Genomic DNA, 22,233 nt, shown 5'->3' with positions numbered 1-22,233 from the left:
CCTGATACCTAAGCTACACTGCAAAGTTCTAGGCAACCTTCACACACATACCTGGTGCTGAAAGGGCCTCTTTTCTTGTGGGGAGGTCTAGCAGGACAGACTAACCTTTTCCATGGTAGCTCTATGTCCTCAAACAGCAAGGCAGAAGGACATTCCTTCTTAAACCTTAGGCTGGTAAATGGCCTAATACAATTTCCACTAGTTTTATTCATTGCTCAAAATAATCAAAGGCTTCATCAGCTCAAGAGGAGGGGGAAACAGACAAGACTTCTTATTGGAAGGAGTACTCAGGGACAAGCAATATTCCTGAATCTAATAGCCACTGAAATCAAAGTCAAGCTTCTTGCGATATTTTTGGGTGGCATACACAGGGTAAGGCTATAGAAATAAGTGTTTTGTTCACTATACTATGGTGATTTCTTTGGATTGGCTTTCTCTTTACTTACTACTAGGAGGGGGACACCTACTATTTAGTGGAATCTGATACTGCATGCCACAGCTTTCACACCAAAGTGGACTGAAATTTCTAACCATTATAGACATCGTAACCATTTATATAGGCAAAGAAACACGCAGATAGACAGCAAGGAGAATGTAAGTACAGATTTCTTGGTGAATGGAACACAGACAGACCTGGCCTGAATAACTAACTTTTCTGATTTAGGAATACAGAGTTTTCTCATATACCTCATGGCCCTCTTCTTTTTGCCTCCTCTAATATCTGACATTTATTGGTAATTCGCCTCCTCGATTGTGAAAAGTGCATATCCACAGAGTCATAAATGGAGCAGTTTTGAGGAAAAAAATTACGGAGAGGGAAAAGCATAAAAAACTGCCCTTGTATGACGTTGGAGATGGTTAAGGGAAACACTTTATTATATGTATTTCACTTGAATTATTTTCCAAAGGGAGATTTGAGATCAATGGAGGTTATTCTTTTTTTTTTTTCTTTATTTTTATTTTTATTTTTTTGTATTTTTATTTATTTTTTTTAATTTTAAAATCTTTAATTCTTACATGTGTTCCCAAACATGAACCCCCCTCCCACCTCCCTCCCCATAACATCTCTGTGGGTCATCCCCATGCACCAGCCCCAAGCATGCTGTATCCTGCGTCAGACATAGACTGGCGATTCAATTCTTACATGATAGTATACATGATAGAATGCCATTCTCCCAAATCATCCCACCCTCTCCCTCTCCCTCTGAGTCCAAAAGTCCGTTATACACAGCTGTGTCTTTTTTCCTGTCTTGCATACAGGGTCGTCATTGCCATCTTTCTAAATTCCATATATATGTGTTAGTATACTGTATTGGTGTTTTTCTTTCTGGCTTACTTCCCTCTGTATAATCGGCTCCAGTTTCATCCATCTCATCAGAACTGATTCAAATGAATTCTTTTTAACGGCTGAGAAATACTCCATTGTGTATATGTACCACAGCTTTCTTATCCATTCATCTGCTGATGGACATCTAGGTTGCTTCCATGTCCTGGCTATTATAAACAGTGCTGCGATCGAGATATTTCCTACCAAGCAGGCTCATCAAGAGAAGCATGGTTTCTGTAATCCCCTGATAGAATCACACAAAGGCAAAACTATGCATAATACTGGATCAGACTCTCTTTTTATTTATTTATTTATTTATTTAATTATTTATTTTACTTTACAATACTGTATTGGTTTTGCCATACATCAACATGATGGAAGAGGCAGGAAATGTTCCCATGTTTAGTTCAAAATACGTATCTCCTATGGGTTGAATTTGTGCCTCTAAAATTAATATATCTATGCCATAAACACTCATATTCATATGTGATCATATTTGGAGATGAGCATTTACCAAGCAAACAAGTTCAAATATGTTCATTAGAGTAGGTCTTAATCTAAATGAGTTATATCCATGTAATAAGGGAAAATCAGACATAGACACATACACAGAGGAAAGAAAATGTGGACAGGTATATGGGGATTTCAGTTATCTGCAGGCCAAGGAGAGGCCTCACACCTTGCATAAGATCAATTCAGATGAAACCTTGATTTGGACTTAGAACCTCCACAAGTATGAGACAAGTGAATGTTGTTTAAGTGACCTAATCACTAGCATTTTGTACAGGAGCTCTAGAATACTTGAGAAAGTGTTGAAAGTGTTCCTCGCTCAGTCGTGTTTGACTCTTTCTGACTCCATGGATTGTAACCTAGCAGGTTCCTCTGTCCATGGAATTTTCCAGTCAAGAATACTGGAGTGGGTTTCCATTTCCTACTCCAGGGAATCTTCTGGACCCAGGGATTAAACCTAGGTCTCCTACATTGCGGTGGATTCTTTACTACCAAGCCATTTCCTAACTCTGATAATATATATAAATGACCTTGATTAGTTTTATAAGACCAACTATAGATAATTGTGCTTGTTACCCTACTGTCAGAGTAGATAAATAATCAAACCTGTCACCTGCTGTCACCAGACCTGAACACCCCAGGAAGACAGTTATTGGTTCAGTCAGGAAAACCTCACTGTAGAGTGGTTCAGTGACTGTGCCTACCAGGTTGAGTCCCTCCTTGGCTGACATGGAGTCAACATGAACTTTTTTAGCTTCTCTGACTGAATGAATGCTCTCACCATCCCTATGGTGTTAAGCTGCAAATCATGAAGGTTTTCCACTTCAAGAACAATAGAATGAGGGTTGAAAAAGAATGACATTAGATTAGCTGAACACGTTAGGGTAGAAACATGTGATTCTAGGAAGTGTGAAATGGGTTTTTTTTTTTTCCTGAATTTTCTGTTGCACTTAACTTCTATGCTGTGTCGGAGTCCTCTTTTTATGTGAATCCATAAACAACGGTAATGTTGAGAAGGTTTCTGAATGGAGTATGCCTATCCTATCAACACCATCATTCGTGAGTTGAGACCGGCAATTGTTATTTAAGCTGTGAAGCCATTTCCCTTATTTTGCCTTCACAGTGATCCACAACATTGCAAGGTGATTGCTCACTAGGTGCTCTTATTTCCTCAATCATCAACTGAAGTGAATAATCACCAGTGTTACTCCTCCTTCCAATCTTCAACATCAAACTCTGCTTTTCCCATCTGCATCCTAGATTTCCTGTGTGTCAGAGACTTTTGAGGTCCCAGTTATCCCCTCAAAACCCAACTGTGGTTATTTTCAGTGGGTTTTTTTTTAATATAACTGATGTGTTCATTTAATGTCTGAATTTACAAATGTGAAAGAAACACAGCTCATTAAAATATCTAATGGAATCTTAAAATGACTTCCTACACAACATATGTATTATATTTATGTCTTCAGTCCATTTTGAGTTTATTTTTGTATATGCTGCTAGAGAATGTTCTAATTTTACTTTATTGCATGTAGCTATCCAATTATCCAAGCACCACTTATTGAAGAGACTGTCTTCTCTCCATTTGTACATTCTTGCCTTTTTAAATTGTAGATTAATTGATCATGGACTGCAAGGATATGCAACCAGTCAATCCTAAAGGAAATCAGTCCTGAATATTCATTGGAAGGACTGATGCTGAAGCTGAAACTCCAATATTGTGTCAAATGATGTGAAGGACTGACTCCTTGGAAAAGACTCTGATGCTGGGAAAGATTGAAGGCGGCAAAGAAAGGAATGACAGAGGATGACATGGTTGGATGGCATCACTGACTTGATGGACATGAGTTTGAGTAAGCTCTGAGAGTTGGTGATGGACAGGGAAGCCTGGTGTCCTGTAGTTCATGGGGTCGAAAAGGGTCACACATGACTGGGAGACTGAACTGAACTGAATTGACCATAAGCCCATAGGTTTATTTCTGAGCTCTCCTGTTCTATGGATCCATGTGTCTATTTTTGTGCCAGTACTACACTGATTGGATTACTGTAGTTTTCTGTTCTAGTCCAAAATCAGGGAACCTGATTCCTCCAGTTCTGCTCTTCTTCTTGAAGATTGTTTTGGCAATTCAGGGTCTTTCATCTTTCCATACAAAATTTAAAATTGTTTGTTTTAGTTCTGTGGAAAATGCCCTGGTATTTTCATAGGAATTGCATTGAATATGTGGATTGGCTTTGATAGCATGGTTTTTTAAAGAATATCAATTCTTCCAGTCCATAAACAAGGTAGACCTTTCCCTCTGTTTGTATTGTCTTCAATGTCTTTGATCAGGGTCTTATTCTTTCTAAGTACAGGTCTTTCACCACCACCTAGGTACATTTATTCCTAGGTGTTTTATTTCTCTCTTTTTATTCTTTTTCTCTCGCTCTGGTGGCTTTCTAGCAATAAGAGTGATCATGTTTTTGAGCAATAATCACTATAAATCATTAATCAATTCCACATTGTCTGGTATTTGGGGGACCTAAATAATGTTTAAGAAAACAGTTTAAAATTTGCAAAATGTTAAATATTTTTAGTATGTATTCCTATTTCTGTTTGTGTTCTGTATTTGGCAAATGGGATTTTGCCATTCTCTTCATAGTGATCATTGTCTTTGATAAGTTTTGGAGATAATAGCTGGTCAACTAATTCCTATGCTTTTCAGGAGCACTGTGCTGAGGATGTCAGGAAATTTCTGCTCCTGGCACTGTAGGTCAATCAGAAGGAAAAGATTCTGTGTTGGAGTAAAATGTCCACCAAGTGACCTGAGTCATTCTGATGTCTGAAAGAGCTTGAGTTATGGAGATCAGTCAGACTCTTTCAGGAAGCTCTAACTGATTATTACATTTTTCAACTTAGATGACTTTGGTGACATCTTTGAAACTTCTCTTGCATCAACAATAGACATAAATCAGCTGAGGTGAATAGATGACTGGCTGGCTCCTTCATGGGGCAGAGTGCAAAGATTTTCCTGGTGGAAGTCACGGAAAGTTTAAAGATACCACTGAGTTTGACTGTCTGTGTGGTTAAACGTGGGGGAGGGGCAGTGGGAGTTGGGCGTGGAGCGTCCAGTGTCACGTGACATGGGCTGCCATAGTAACAGGCCTCCTGCCTTGCATTTTATCCAATCAGATATGGACAGTGTTTGTGACTTCAGGGAGGGCAGGGCTTATAAACTCCGCCAACTGCCTTCAATTCCCGCATGTCCTTTCTTCTGAGTAGTGGGGACTGGTGGCTCTGACATGGCTCAGCCATCCTCTGACAACTCTGAGGAAGACCTGGGCACCAACGAAGCCGGAACCTCCAAAATAAAGCCCTCTGAAACGGAGTCCTCTGAAACAGAGACCTCAGAAACGGAGCCCTCTGAGACAGAGACCTCGGAAACCGAGCCCTCCGAACCAGAGCCCTATGATGCTGAGCCAAAGAAGGCGAAACAGAAGACAGCTAAGGGCCGCCGCCGCCGCCGTCGCCGCCATCTGGACAACTTTCCAAGCTTCGCCACATATTTCCCCAGGGTGCTGAGGCAAGTGCACACCGGCCTGAGTCTCTCTCACGAGGCCATGAACCTCATGGATTCGTTCGTGAAGGATATGTTTGAGCAGATCGCTGAAGAGGCCGGGAGCCTGGCCCGCTCCAACAAGCACTGCACCATCACGAGTGGGGAGATCCAGACAGCCGTGAGTCTTCTCTTGCCTGGGGAGATCGGCAAGCACGCAGTGTCCGAGGCCACCAAGTCGGTCATCAGATACAACACCCGCAGATGAACTGCCTCATGACCACTGCAACATCGCAAACCAAAGACTCTTACCAGAACCAGTTGAAGGGAAAAGACCTGTAGTGATAAAGAGCCACGTCCATCCACTCTGGCTTCTTTACGTGTCCCCTACTTTCCATCTTTAAAACGTTTCCATCCCAAGGAAAACATTAAAAACCTCATCAAGTGTGCTTCAAATACGGTCGGTTGTGTCATTTGTTTGATGGAAAAATCGTGTACTTTTTTCTTAATGTATTGCAACTCGTCACTTTCCTAAATGGTTATTTCTATTCGTGGTTTATCAGTCAGCGATTTTAAGGATCTTTATGGTCAAAATTCTTTCCCTAAAAGTTTCATTGGCCTTTTTCATTTTCACTCTCCCACCTATATTTAGGTATCATCCAGGGATTTTTATATGGGATATGCTGCTGCTGCTACTGCTGCTAAATCGCTTCAGTCGTTTCCAACTCTGTGCGACCCCAGAGACAGCAGCCCACCAGGCTCCCCCGTCCCTGGGATTCTCCAGGCAAGAACACTGGAGTAGGTTGCCATTTCCTTCTCCAATGAATGAAAGTGAAAGTGAAGTCGCTCAGTCGTGTCCGACTCCTAGCGACCCCGTGGACTGCAACCCACCAGGCTCCTCTGTCCATGGGATTTGCAACCGATAAAGAGCAGTGTGTGCTTCCCGGGTGGCTCAGCAGCAAAGAATCCGCCTACAATGCAGGAGTTGCAGGAATGGCAGGTTTGATCCCTGGGTCAGAAAGATCCCCTGGAAGAGAGCATGGAAACCCACTCCAGTAGTCTTACCTGGAAAATTCCATGGACAGAGGAGCCTGGTGGGCTGCAATCCATAGAGTCTGAAAGAGTCAGAAACGACACAAACCACCTAGCATGCCGGCATCCATTTCTTGGGGTTCGCAATTGGCATCAGTGGTAAGAACCTTGCCTGCAATGCAGGAGACACAGGAGCCCCGGGTTTGATCCCTAGGTGGAGAAGGTTCCCTGGACGAGGGCATGGAAACCCACTCCAGTATTCTTGCATGGATAAGCCCCATGGACAGAGGACCCTAGTGGGCTACAGTCCATGGGATCACAAAGAGTCTGACATGACTCAAGAGGCTTTAGCACACACAGATGCATCCATTTCTTGTTGTGGGACATGTCCCTAGCTCTTTGCATCAGTAAAAGAAGAGGAGGATCAGCAATTAAGAGAAATAAGATGACTCCTTCTTCTACCTCAAGTATTTGACTGCTAATGCTTAAGAGAATATTTACTGAATTTAATGTCCATTGTGTTTTCTTCTTGGTGCATTGACTTTTTTTTCTATAGGTATATTGCTGAATCTCAAAGTAGTTGGTGATTTTCCTATTCCTTTTTTAAAGATTGATTTCAAGCTTACTTCATCCTTGGAGAGAGATAAAGCACTCTGAGATTTCAGTCCTTTGTAATTTACTATGGTTTTCATTAGAACTTAATATTTCATTTTATTTTATACTACTCATTTTGAACTTGAAAATAAGCAACAAGGATATGCTGTACAGCACAGAGAAATACAGCAATTATTTATTAATAAATGTGAACAGAGTATAATATATAAAACAATTGAGTCACTAAGTTGTAAACCTGAACAAAGAATATTGTAACTCGCAAATACATTCATAAGAAATTTTAAGTTAAAACAAACTTTTCAGTGTGACAGGATTTGGATGGGGAAATCTGAGAAGGATGTCACTCTCAGTCAAACAATGAGAGAAAAGTTAGGAGGAAATACAAAATTCCAACCTTTCCTTGATCCCAGTTATAGTGTCTTCTCTAGGTCTTCCATGATAGAGTTCTATAAATTCTAAATTATTTTCCTAGTATTTTAATTTCTCATTTTATTCACCTCCCAATGTGTATTATGGAATTTTTCAGAAGCATTTTATGTGATATGCAACAGATATAGTGAAGAACGTGATATACCCATCTACTACCTCTAGTATACTTGTCCCACATAGCCCAGTTCATTTACTTATTTTCCACATATCCTTGTTAATCAAACATTTAAATATATGAGTGGGGGTGGATATATAATACAGAAATGGCAAAACAAATATTTCACACACATTTTAATTTTGTAATTCCCTAGGTTTTGAAATTGTTTTAGAAATTCATAGATGTATCTAATCAGTTATTTTCTAGCAGAGAATCTTTTGCTCTTTAAAACACAAACTCTCATGACCTGCAATTTTATATCCATCAGAGCAAGTCCAGAGAAAGCATTTCAAGCATCTATCTCCACTGGTGCAGCCAGTGGGGGACTGGCAGCCTGCGAGCCACAGCTGCTGACTCAAAGTGTGGTTGAGTGACCAGAGCTCAAGAGATAATAGCCTTTCTATGAAAATCAGACTGCAGATTGATGGGGAAGGAACTGTGGTACTGTGCCTATTCACTAAGACACTGCTATCATGCTTTGTGTATTTTGTGTTTGTAAATACAGAAATGCAATAGGATCACTGTTGAAAGATGTTACAGATGCAGCATAATTGGTCTAGAGAGTGAAGACTGGGAGTGTAAGGGAGGACAACACATAAGAAATCTAGAGAGAAAAAAAGAAAATTGGAATTTTGTTATTGTTGTTGAAGGTGGAAGGGGGAGTAGCGATCCTGATTATACACTTTAGTGGGCCCTTTTGGAAAGAAGGGCAGCTAGTGCCAACACCCAAATGTGGTTTACTGTGAAGAGGAAATGAGGGAAAACCTTCACTGCTTAATCAACAACTTATAATTACCAATGCATGGGAAATAGTATTGATAGGTCAAATATACCTCATTGAAACTCTTTTCTCCATTACTTGTGTTATGCAATTCATCTGAAGTGTGGATTCAAACACAGTGAATGAATAATTAAATCATTGTAAGGAAAAAAATTATTACAGATTCTAATCAACTCAGAAAAAACTTAATCTTCTAACTGAATGGTTTACTCTAACTTGTTCAGGTGAACCATCTCTTTTCTTGTCCAGGCTTTACTCTTCAAGTTTTGAAAATGACACCCTTAGTGATATTCCCCTCTGATGGTGGGACGTCCAGTCAGAGAAGTGCAATGGCCACTCTGCTCTGAATTAGCCAATCAGGGACCAGCCTGAGTGAGCCACAGCCATTGTTCAAAATGTTCATTGTCTGAAGTTCAAGCCAGTTTTCCAGCATCCATGGAGTATATCCCTTCCTGGATGTTCAGCTTTGGTAACAGGGATGGTATCAGGTGCCATTCTTTGCCTGCACTGTCTTTGCTGAATTGCTTAAATGATTCTAATTGTGGTGATTTAGTAATATCATATTAGTTACCTGGGCTAATGTACAAAATGCCTGAGATTGGTTTACTTGAACTGCACATAACTAAGGTCTCACATTTCTGGAGGTGAGAAGTCCAAATCAAGATGACAGCTGATTTGATTCCTTCAGAGTGGTATTAAGAAAGCGTCTGTTCCAGTCTCTCACCTTTTCTTGTCAAAGTGGCAAAGACACCCCTACATTTGTTCAGTTTCCTTCCTGTGTGAGAGTCTCTGTGTCCACGTTTCCTCTTTTTACATAGCTACAGGTCTTTTTGGATTGGGGGCATCCTAATGAATACAGTTGAACTTCATTCCTCTAGGGTAGATTGTATCTCCATAAACAATCACATGTCAGGTACTATGTTGAGGACGTCAGCATAGGATTTTAGGGAGAATGAATACAACTCATATGAGACATGAATTTTGAGTTATAGATGGGCATATCTCCTCACACTTCCATTATATTAAGAGCACATTGGTGTTTTCCACACATAAATAGTGGTTTGATGCTTACTGGGTGGTGTAGTTAGTTTCTTAATTCTAACCCATGCAAGCATAGAATGTTGATGGAAAGTCTTACTTAAAATGATTAATTTTGATAAATCAAGGCTTTCACATCAATTGCAACTGTGATAAACTTGATTTTTTCATAATATGTATCATTTAGTGATTGTTGCATTGTAAATTATTTCAGAATTTAGTAAATTAAAGCAGCAATTATTTATTGCTTCTCATGTATCTGTGGGCTGGCTGAATGCTTCTGTTGATCTGTCTGGTATGTATCAGTATTCTATTTGTAGCTCCCTCTTTTTTTCATGGTTCCCAGTACACTTTATATCACATTGCTTCAAAATTAGTAGTGTACACATAGGGCTTTTCTCTGTTTGGTAAAATTGTTGTTTGGTTATAAGCAATGTTTTGTAGATACTCCTATAACAATAATAAAGAAGAGAACAGTAGTGACTGCTGGTGAGCTCACTTGCTCAGTTGTGTCCACATCTTGGCAACCCTATGGACTGTAGCCTGCCAGGCTCCTCTGCCCATTGAATTTTCCAGGCAAGAATACTGCAGTGGGTTGTCATTTCCTTCTCCAACACTAATGACTACTTAAGAGAAAACAAGGTGACTGCTCTCATGTGATTGTCCTCAACTATTTGAAGATTGAATAGTTGTATTTATTTTCAAAAAGTTTCTGACTGTCCATCTCGGTAATGAGAGATAACTGTCAATTCAGTCCTTATATATGCTTTAAAATGTTAATTTTCATTTGCTTTAAACACTAATTATTTCTGTTATGTTTGGTATCCATTTTTCTGCTTGTAAAATAAGTTTTAAATTTCCCTATTGACTAGAATGCTTAAGCCTCACAAGGATGTCACTCAGTCAAACAGTGAGACAAACGATGGATAACCTACAGAAATCAAAACTTTTGCTCAAGCCTTGAGAAAAGGGACAGCACTGTGAAGGGGTAAAACAGAAAGTTTTAACATTTCAGGTACCCAAAAGCTCAGGAGACAGACTAGGGCAAGACTAGGAAAGAACTCAACTGCTCTGAGTTGTGTGCCCGTGACGGGGACAATTTCCTGATCACGGAGGGCTCTAAAGACCTTTTTTATTTGGTCCAGTGTGGAACCCTGTTCTGCTGTTACCTCTCAAAAACTGTCTTGTGTCCATTAGACTAAAGATTATGAAAGTTAAGCCACTGGGAATATAACTTATATGCTTGAATGTGATATGAATTTTATGAAAATATTTCCAAAACATTCACTTCCAAGGAGACTAGGAAAAACTACCACCAACAGATCTGCAAGTAAATACCTCTTTGTACCTCAGGATGCTCTTACACACACTCTTCGTAAAGCTCAAGGATGGCTGAAACACAGGAAATCTAAAAAAGAGTGAAACAGTGGGGATTGATGCTGAAGAGATTAAAGCCAAATAAGCACATATGATAACTGACTTCAGTAGGTGATTGAGGAAAAAGGGCACTTAGTGAACAATCATAATTTAGCACTGCAGTTTGCTGAAATGACAACATATGGAAAGAAGTTTATGTTTAATAACAAAAGATGAGCAGGAACTTGGAGAAAATAGTATTAATAGGATAAATATACCCCATTCAAACCTTGCTGACATTATTTGTATCATAGAAATCATTTGAAAATATGAAAGGTCCCAAACACAGTGCTAAAATAATTGAAGCAAAAAAGCTTCAAGGCTTGCACCTCTACGTCTTGAGGATGCTGGAAGCTTCCAATCAGAGCAGCTTAAACTCCACTTGGGACTGGCTCAGCCGGTGAAAAGCCTGCAGCTCCTGAGTCAAAATCCTTGACTCTAAGTGTGAACACTGTTCTGGGCCGAAGAAATAGGAGTCTTACTAGCACCTTCAGCCTTTGAGACTGAGGTAGGCAAGGGGTGTTGGTCCTTGTCATTGAGTCAATCTGTTATAGGGTGACACAGGATACACCAATCACAGCTTTCTTGGAAGGTTTGGCCTTTGGAGATTATGGAGTATGTTGGTATGGTTCATTCGCTATGGTTTGCTTCTTGGCTGCTTTTTAATCATGGTGGTTTAATGATATGAATTCAAAAATGGTCCTGAATATGTCTTTTGTCCCTTGCATCAAAAAATAACAAGTTGATTAATAATATTTCAGGTAAGATTTTTAAATTCTTAGTTGTAAACAGAATTTTTCAGATATTAATTAGTAAGATTTCATCACTGTAAATTTGGCTTTTCCCCCTTCGTGATTGAAATCATCTTATTAATAGTAGAATTAGCTGTCCCTTAAATGTCTAAGAGGAAACACCATAAGAGGCCTAGTCCTTGGGAATGAAACCACATTGATGACTCCCATTTCTTAAATTCTACTAAAGTCTTTTTTTTTTTGGTTCAATTTCTGTGATTTATTTCCACATAAATCTATTGAATAAATACCTTTGACTATTATCATATATTCTTGAAAGTTACATGATTTTAATTTTTATGAGTTTCTCAATTATTGATTCCATTTTCATCCCATTGTGGCTTCTTAAACAGTGAGGTAACATTTTTTTCTCAACTAAGAACTCTTATGTATATTCACCATGTGGGTTATTTTTCTGAACTTAAATTATGTCAAAAAAATTTTAAATTTGGTATATACTAAATATTTTTAATAATATGATACCATCATATTTCAGTTTGTGTTCTCTATGTAGAGACTCTGATATTGCAATTTCTCTTTCCTGATGTCATGAGGGTTTTGATCAGAACTGGAGAAAATATTAGGCCAGTAATCTCCATGATTTCCAGGAGCACTACTCTGTGTACAAGGAGCTGACTTTGCACTTCTATGCCCATCTGTGTCTAGCAGGTTGTGAAGCACTTTCTCATTAATTTTGGCATTTCCTTAAATGTCATGTGTGAATTATTTTCTGAACAATATCATTGAGGGTGGATCAGATATGCCTCCTTCCTGGCCCTTCCCATCAAGGGTTGATTCTCACCTCCAGACAGATTCTCAGCACACTTCACCTGCTGCTGCCAGGGGAGATTGGGAGCACCATGTGTCTGAGGCCACCAGGGCTGCCATCAGATACACCACCTGCAGATGAGCTGCCTCAGGACCACCTGAGCATCACAAACCAAAGGCTTTTTTTTTTTTTTTTTGGCAGAGCCACACCATTGGCGGGAAAGACTTGGAGCTGTCAAAAATAGGATGTGCTCTAGTTTTTGGACCAATGCCATTTCCCCTGTTTTTTTTTTTTTTTTTTTTGCAGAGCCACTCACTTGATGGGAAAGACTTGTAGCTCTCAAAAATTGGATGTGCTCTAGGTTTTGGACCTGTGCTATTTCCCCCTTATTGAAACCCTTTAATGGTGAAGGAAACACTATCTCACATTATCAGATCTACAAGAATATATGATTCTAGTGCAGTTTTTCAAAGGAAAATCCTGATTTTCCCTAACCACATTTCCTTTCACCACTTTCTTAATGGCCATTCTATTAGTTATTGCTCAAGGTTTGCCTTTTGGGGGTCTTTATCATCAAAATTATTTTCATCAAAACTTCATTTACTTTTTTACCCTCATTCTCCCACCTAGAACAGCAGTAACTTCCAGAGTTTTAAGAATTCATGCCTAATACTCCTCAAAACTTTCAAATCATAATGCTCTCAGGAAATTATCTTATCACCTTCCTAACTCTAAATAGGAATGACAGTGGCATTTCATCAGCAAACATTACACTGGGCTTTCCTTTGACATCCATGTTTTTTCACAATACCATCTTTGCTTTCAGAGCATGTTAGTTACCTAAGAAATATCAAACATTCACGCACATCATTGTTGTTACAATTGAGATTCACATGTCTTTTGTCTTTCAGCTTATTCACATAAATCCCATTAAAAATTTCCACTCTTAAATCACGTTAGTATTCTGAGGAGGAAATACCTTACTCAGGTAGGTTTCCTGGGCCATTAATTAGGTCCTTTCACTCCAGAGCCTCTCGCTAGTGAATTTGTGGAGATAAGGCAGGTCTGAAGTGTGATGGGAAGTTGCTAGGGAGCAGATAGAAAATGTCGACTCTTGGGATCCCATGGGCTGTTGCCCATCAAGCTTCTCTTTCCATGGTATCTCCCATCAAGAATGTTGGAGTAGGTTGCCATTTCCTTCTCCAATGAATAGCGTATTTTTGTCCTAGTAAAACTATTTTGTCTGAGTTGATACTTTCCATTTGTTTTAAAATCAGTAATTTCCCTTAGTTTATCATTTCAGTAAACCACACTTTTTGATCATGATTGCTTACGAGCTGCCCTTTCTCTTAATCACCTTTTGAAGTCAGTAACCATGTTTGCTTATTTGGTATTATCCTCTTCAACATTGAACCCCATTATTCCTCTCTTTCTTAGATTTCCTGTGTTTTAATTATCCTTGGTCTTCCAGTCTTCACTCCATATCCTAACTGTTGTGCCTTTTAAACATTGTTTATTAGTGCTCCTACTTTATTTCTGAATTTACATCCAAGCACAATTAAATATATTGTAGTGTTGTAGGTTCCTTGAAATGACTTCTCCCAGAATACAATGACCATGAGAGAAAATACATGACTTACTAAAAGTGCTGTTTTCAAACTGGCCCATGACACTGTCTTTGACAATGTACAGGGCTTTACCAAGAGCTCTTCTTGCTGAAAATTTTGTTCCAGGTGTGCAAGATGATCCCGAGGTACCACACAGGCACATCTACTAGCAGGTGATCTGGTGTTAGTTTTTCTTGGTCTCCTTTGAAATCAAAGTCCTTTCATCAAATGAAAGTGAAAGTCACTCAGTCATGTCGAATTGTTGTGACCCCATGAACTATACAGTCCATGGAATTCTCCAGGCCAGAATGCTGGAGTGGGCAGTCTTTCCCTTCTCCAGAGGATATTCCCAACCCAGGGATCAAACCGAGGTCTCCTGCATTGCAGGCAGATTCTTTACCAACTGAGCCACAAGGGAAGCCCAAGAACACTGGAGTGAGTACCCTATCCCTTCTCCAGCAGATCTTCATGTCAACCCAAACTGTGGGATAGCCAGAGAGAGAGAAAAAAGAGAGAGAGAGAGAGAGAGAGAGAGAGAGAGAGAGAGAGAGAGAGAGAGAGAGAGAGAGAGAGAGAGAGAACTTTCCTGCAAAAAGCTCTAAGCTAAGGCACTGCCAGGTCCACTCACAGAACAAAGGACTGAGTGAATACCAGAGGAGAGTTAGCTGGCTGTGGACTGGCCCATCCCCCGCTGAAGGCAGAGAGGCAGGCGGCGACAGCCAGAGCCAGAAAGGGGCAATCTCAGCCCAGAGACAGCATCCTCTCCCAAAATGTGAGCAGGCTCCCAGTTGCTAACCAAGTCTTCCAGGGATCCTGGACGGTTGACATCTGCCGGGAGGGTCACAGCCAGAGATCAGCTCCCCAGAGGAGACACATGGGACACCTGAGACGGTGCTCCTGCTGCACACCCAGGAAACTGAGCAGCTGGGACAGGGGACGTGATAAGATGTGCTGCACACCTGCGGAGAGTGTACTCGCCAAGTACCTGGTCACCTGAGCTGCACGGACCTGGGAAGGGCTCAAAAGGCAGGGCCAACTGAGTCTGTGTTCCTTTGTGGAGAACCCGAGAACCTGAACCTGAGCGGCTTAGACCTGGAAAGTGCATACAACCTAGGGCCTGCCTCAGACAGTTCCTGGCAGAGCAACCTAGAGCCTGAGCAGTGTAGACTGGGAAAACATACACGCCATGAGGGGGGCCAAACCCAGTGTGGCTGAGACACTGCGAGCACTCCCCACACACGCTAGTGATATTTGTTTGCAGTGTTCCTCACTCCCCACAGCACGACTGACCAAGTGAGCCTAAATAAGTGACCACCTTCGCCCCCTTGTGTCAGGGCAGAAACTAGACACTGAAGGGACCAGAAAACAGAAGAAGCTAAAATAAACTGAGGGAATCGCTTTGAAGTGACAGGTGCAACAGATTAAAACCCTGTAGTTAGCACCGACTACATTGGAAGGGGCCTATAGATGTTGAGACATATAAGCTGGATCAAGGAACTGTCTGAAACTGAACTGACCCCACACTGTCTGCAACAGTTCCAGAGAAATTTCTAGATATAGTTTTATTATTTTTTTTTAATTAAAATTTTTTTATTTTTAAGTGCTCTATTACTCCTTTACTTTTCATTTTTATAACCTATTATTACCTTGCAAAAACAGACCCTATTGTAAAGCAAACTTTATATATATATTTGATAATTTCTGTGACTTTCTTTTTTTTTTTAATATTGTGTTTTTGAGAGTCTTACATCTAATCTAGATTTTTAATCTTTGCTTTTTGGTATTTGTTATCAATGGTGTACCTTTAAGAACCCAATTCTCACTACCCATTATTACTTGGGAGTGTGATCACTGGCTTGATTCCCCGCTCCCCCTTTTGACTCTCCTTTTTCTCCACCAGGTCGCCTCTATCTCCTCCCTCCGCCTTCTCTTCTCTACCTAACTCTGTGAACCTCTTTGGGTATTCCAGGCTGTGGATAACACTTAGGGAACTGACTACTGCCTGGATCTGTCTCTCTACTTTTGATTCCCCTTCTTCTCCTCCTAGTCACCTCTGTCTCCTTCTTCCCTCTTCTCTTCTCTGTGTAACTCCATGAACACCTCAGAGTGTTCTGGACTGTGGAGTGCACATGATGCTAAGTCAATTCAGTCGTATCTGACTCTGTGACCCCATAAATGGCAGCCCACCAGGCTCCCCTGTCCCTGGGATTCTCCAGGCAAGAACACTGGAGTCGGTTGCCATTTCCTTCTCCAATGCAGGAAAGTGAAAAGTGAAAGTGAAGTCGCTCGGTCGTATTCAACTCTTAGCCACCCCATGGACTGCAGCCTCCCAGGCTCCTCCGTCCATGGGATTTGCCAGGCAAGAGTACTGGAGTGGGGTGCCATTGCCTTCTCTGGTGAAGCACACATAGGGAATTGATTACTGGCTAGATTGCTTTCTCCCCTTTTGATTCCCCCTCTCCTCTTCCTGGTGACCTCTATCTCCCTCCTCCCTTCTTCTCTTCTCCATGCAACTCTATGAGCCTCTTCGGGTGTCCTTCACTGTGGAGAAATTTTTCATCATTAACCTGGATGTTTTACCATCAGTGCTGTATAGATGAAGTCTTGAGACTGCTATTAGAATAAGACTGAAAACCAGAGGCAAGAGGCTTAAGTCCAAACCTGAGAACACCAGAGAACTCCTGACTCCAGGGATTATTAATCGATAAGAGCTCATCCAAAAGCCTCCATACCTACACTGAAACCAAGCGCCACCCAAGAGCCAACAAGTTCCAGAGGAAGACATACCACGCAAATTCTCCAGCAATGCAGAAAAATAGCCCTGAGCTTCAATATACAGGATGCCCAAAGTCACAACAAACCCACAGACATATCAAAACTCACTACTGGACACTTCATTGCACTCCAGAGAGAAGAGATCCAAACCCACCTACCAGAACACCGACACAAGCTTCCCTAACCAGGAAACCTTGACAAGCCACCCATCCAACCCCACCCACAGGGAGGAACCTCCACAATAAAGAGGAACCACAAACTGCCAGAATACGGAAAGGCCATCCCAAACACAGCAATCTAAGCAAGATGAAATTGCAGAGAATTACTCAGCAGGTAAAGGAACAGGATAAATGCTTACCAAACCAAATAAAAGGGGAGGAGATACGGAATCTACCTGAAAAAGAATTCAGAATAATGATAGTAAAAATAAAATCTTGAAAACAAAATGGAGTTACAAATAAATCGCCCAGATAGGTGATGTATCCTCTGCTCTATTTCTCTCTCTTTTTTTAATGTTAGTATATTGCAAATAATTTAGATAATTCTCTAATAAACACTTGTATTGTTTATTTGTATATAATGAGTAGCTCATTTTGTTAATAAATCCTTTGAACCTGTGATGAAAGTGAAAACTTTTGACAAAACAACTATGGTAAAGCAACTCCTAAGAAAGTTTATCACTTCTGGTAGTCCGAGGAGATATATTTTCTTAGTCCATTTCTTAGGTTTCTTGACCTCCATTTAATTCTTTTATTCTCTTTATGAAGTATTTTGTAGTATTTCTTTCATCTATTTTCTAGATCATATATTCCTTCTCCATTTCTGTCTCAGCTGTTTAAAATTTCTTTACTCTTCTTTTATGATTTCAGTACTAGAAAGCTTATTTGTCTTCTGATAATTAGCTATTTATTACTCATGTCTTATGCATCTTATCATCTATTTAAATATGTTAGGTATATTTCTTGTACTTCGTATCTGATTATTAGTCTTTGCAGGTTTCCATCTTGGTTTATAGTTTATGCTGATGCTGTCATTTTGGAGGGGGAAGCTGTATTTGCTCGGAGAGGGGGCATTAATTGTAGGAATACTTGTAGAAGCCTCAATTAGGGTTAAGCTCCTCTAGATGCAATTAGATTTGCATTTGCCATACGTTTGCAAACAGAAATTACTTGGGCCATGCTGACAGTATTAATTAGAATACCAAAGCTACATCAGGGCACTCTTTTGGTTACAAATTCTTTATCAACATTTTATTCCTCACCCATAGCTAAAGACAAAAATTAGAATTTTCTTTGGTCCTTCCTTTCTTCTGAGAAAGAAAGTCCAGTTTTTCACTATGGGTATAGTCAATTAATCAGTTAGAATTATGTGTGTGTGTCAGCTGTCTATTGATTTGAGCCACTTTTCAAGCACATCTGAGTATTTAAAATACTCTTTAGCATAACGTTGTATATCACAATTTATAATGAGAACATTTAAAAAATGTTTAACACAATTTCCAAATGTGAAATATAAATATCTGTTAAAAATATGAACCATCCTAAGACCATTCAGTGATAATCACCTGATACCTAAGCTACACTGCAAAGTTCTAGGCAACCTTCACACACATACCTGGTGCTGAAAGGGCCTCTTTTCTTGTGGGGAGGTCTAGCAGGACAGACTAACCTTTTCCATGGTAGCTCTATGTCCTCAAACAGCAAGGCAGAAGGACATTCCTTCTTAAACCTTAGGCTGGTAAATGGCCTAATACAATTTCCACTAGTTTTATTCATTGCTCAAAATAATCAAAGGCTTCATCAGCTCAAGAGGAGGGGGAAACAGACAAGACTTCTTATTGGAAGGAGTACTCAGGGACAAGCAATATTCCTGAATCTAATAGCCACTGAAATCAAAGTCAAGCTTCTTGCGATATTTTTGGGTGGCATACACAGGGTAAGGCTATAGAAATAAGTGTTTTGTTCACTATACTATGGTGATTTCTTTGGATTGGCTTTCTCTTTACTTACTACTAGGAGGGGGACACCTACTATTTAGTGGAATCTGATACTGCATGCCACAGCTTTCACACCAAAGTGGACTGAAATTTCTAACCATTATAGACATCGTAACCATTTATATAGGCAAAGAAACACGCAGATAGACAGCAAGGAGAATGTAAGTACAGATTTCTTGGTGAATGGAACACAGACAGACCTGGCCTGAATAACTAACTTTTCTGATTTAGGAATACAGAGTTTTCTCATATACCTCATGGCCCTCTTCTTTTTGCCTCCTCTAATATCTGACATTTATTGGTAATTCGCCTCCTCGATTGTGAAAAGTGCATATCCACAGAGTCATAAATGGAGCAGTTTTGAGGAAAAAAATTACGGAGAGGGAAAAGCATAAAAAACTGCCCTTGTATGACGTTGGAGATGGTTAAGGGAAACACTTTATTATATGTATTTCACTTGAATTATTTTCCAAAGGGAGATTTGAGATCAATGGAGGTTATTCTTTTTTTTTTTCTTTATTTTTATTTTTATTTTTTTGTATTTTTATTTATTTTTTTTAATTTTAAAATCTTTAATTCTTACATGTGTTCCCAAACATGAACCCCCCTCCCACCTCCCTCCCCATAACATCTCTGTGGGTCATCCCCATGCACCAGCCCCAAGCATGCTGTATCCTGCGTCAGACATAGACTGGCGATTCAATTCTTACATGATAGTATACATGATAGAATGCCATTCTCCCAAATCATCCCACCCTCTTCCTCTCCCTCTGAGTCCAAAAGTCTGTTATACACCGCTGTGTCTTTTTTCCTGTCTTGCATACAGGGTCGTCATTGCCATCTTTCTAAATTCCATATATATGTGTTAGTATACTGTATTGGTGTTTTTCTTTCTGGCTTACTTCCCTCTGTATAATCGGCTCCAGTTTCATCCATCTCATCAGAACTGATTCAAATGAATTCTTTTTAACGGCTGAGTAATACTCCATTGTGTATATGTACCACAGCTTTCTTATCCATTCATCTGCTGATGGACATCTAGGTTGCTTCCATGTCCTGGCTATTAAAAACAGTGCTGCGATCGAGATATTTCCTACCAAGCAGGCTCATCAAGAGAAGGATGGTTTCTGTAATCCTCTGATAGAGTCACACAAAGGCAAAACCATGCATAATACTGGATCAGACTCTCTTTTTATTTATTTATTTATTTATTTATTCATTTTACTTTACAATACTGTATTGGTTTTGCCATACATCAACATGATGGAAGAGGCAGGAAATGTTCCCATGTTTAGTTCAAAATCCATATCTCCTATGGCTTGAATTTGTGCCTCTAAAATTAATATATCTATGCCATAAACACTCATATTCATATGTGATCATATTTGGAGATGAGCATTTACCAAGCAAACAAGTTCAAATATGTTCATTAGAGTAGGTCTTAATCTAAATGAGTTATATCCATGTAATAAGGGAAAATCAGACATAGACACATACACAGAGGAAAGAAAATGTGGACAGGTATATGGGGATTTCAGTTATCTGCAGGCCAAGGAGAGGCCTCACACCTTGCATAAGATCAATTCAGATGAAACCTTGATTTGGACTTAGAACCTCCACAAGTATGAGACAATAAATGAATGTTGTTTAAGTGACCTAATCACTAGCATTTTGTACAGGAGCTCTAGAATACTTGAGAAAGTGTTGAAAGTGTTCCTCGCTCAGTCGTGTGTGACTCTTTGTGACTCCATGGATTGTAGCCTAGCAGGTTCCTCTGTCCATGGAATTTTCCAGTCAAGAATACTGGAGTGGGTTTCCATTTCCTACTCCAGGGAATCTTCTGGACTCAGGGATTAAACCTAGGTCTCCTGCATTGCGGTGGATTCTTTACTACCAAGCCATTTCCTACCACTGGTAATATATATATATGACCTTGATTAGTTTTATAAGACCAACTATAGATAATTGTGCTTGTTACCCTACTGTCAGAGTAGATAAATAATCAAACCTGTCACCTGCTGTCACCAGACCTGAACACTCCAGGAAGACAGTTATTGGTTCAGTCAGGAAAACCTCACTGTAGAGTGGTTCAGTGACTGTGCCTACCAGGTTGAGTCCCTCCTTGGCTGACATGGAGTCAACATGAACTTTTTTAGCTTCTCTGACTGAATGAATGCTCTCACCATCCCTATGGTGTTAAGTTGCAAATCATGAAGGTTTTCCACTTCAAAAACAATAGAATGAGGGTTGAAAAAGAATGACATTAGATTAGCTGAACACGTTAGGGTAGAAACTTGTGATTCTAGGAAGTGTGAAATGGGTTTTTTTTTTCCCCTGAATTTTCTGTTGCACTTAACTTCTATGCTGTGTCGGAGTCCTCTTTTTATGTGAATCCATAAACAACGGTAATGTTGAGAAGGTTTCTGAATGGAGTATGCCTATCCTATCAACACCATCATTCGTGAGTTGAGACCGGCAATTGTTATTTAAGCCGTGAAGCCATTTCCCTTATTTTGCCTTCACAGTGATCCACAACATTGCAAGGTGATTGCGCACTAGGCACTCTTATTTCCTCAATCATCAACTGAAGTGAATAATCACCAGTGTTACTCCTCCTTCCAATCTTCAACATCAAACTCTGCTTTTCCCATCAGCATCCTAGATTTCCTGTGTATCAGAGACTTTTGAGGTCCCAGTTATCCCCTCAAAACCCAACTGTGGTTATTTTCAGTGGGTTTTTTTAAAAAATATAACTGATGTGTTCATTTAATGTCTGAATTTACAAATGTGAAAGAAACACAGCTCATTAAAATATCTAATGGAATCTTAAAATGACTTCCTACACAACATATGTATTATATTTAGGTCTTCAGTCCATTTTGAGTTTATTTTTGTATATGCTGCTAGAGAATGTTCTAATTTTACTTTATTGCATGTAGCTATCCAATTATCCAAGCACCACTTATTGAAGAGACTGTCTTCTCTCCATTTGTACATTCTTGCCTTTTTATTTTATTTTTTTTATTTTTTATTTCTTATTAATTTTTTAATTTTTTTTTATTTTTTTTTATTTTTTTTTTAATTTTTTTTTTATTAAATTTTAAAATCTTTAATTCTTACATGTGTTCCCAAACATGAAACCCCCTCCCACCTCCCTCCCCATAACATCTCTGTGGGTGATCCCCATGCACCAGCCCCAAGCATGCTGTATCCTGCGTCAGACATAGACTGGCGATTCAATTCTTACATGATAGTATACATGATACAATGCCATTCTCCCAAATCATCCCGCCCTCTCCTTCTCTCTCTGAGTCCAAAAGTCCGTTATACACAGCTGTGTCTTTTTTCCTGTCTTGCATACAGGGTCGTCATTGCCATCTTTCTAAATTCCATATATATGTGTTAGTATACTGTATTGGTGTTTTTCTTTCTGGCTTACTTCACTCTGTATAATCGG

At 39.7% G+C, this 22,233-nt stretch overlaps 1 protein-coding gene across 1 annotated transcript; it reads left to right on the top strand.

Annotated features, from left to right (window-relative positions):
* Window positions 1-5,116: 5,116 nt before the first annotated feature.
* On the top strand, window positions 5,117-5,638 carry LOC138071093 (histone H2B 1/2-like). The gene has a single exon (XM_068962513.1). It carries the CDS (start codon window positions 5,117-5,119, stop codon window positions 5,636-5,638), a length of 522 nt encoding a protein of 173 aa, XP_068818614.1.
* Window positions 5,639-22,233: the final 16,595 nt, after the last annotated feature.

This window comes from Capricornis sumatraensis, chromosome X (assembly GCF_032405125.1).
Source record: "Capricornis sumatraensis isolate serow.1 chromosome X, serow.2, whole genome shotgun sequence".
Taxonomy (NCBI): Eukaryota; Metazoa; Chordata; class Mammalia; order Artiodactyla; family Bovidae; genus Capricornis; species Capricornis sumatraensis.
Note: the sequence above shows the minus strand (reverse complement) of the source record. Positions and strands in the feature narration are given on the sequence as shown.

Excerpts from the sequence above, each read along its gene's own strand:
- LOC138071093 (XM_068962513.1), top strand. The coding sequence starts at position 5,117 with ATGGCTCAGCCATCCTCTGACAACTCTGAGGAAGACCTGGGCACCAAC.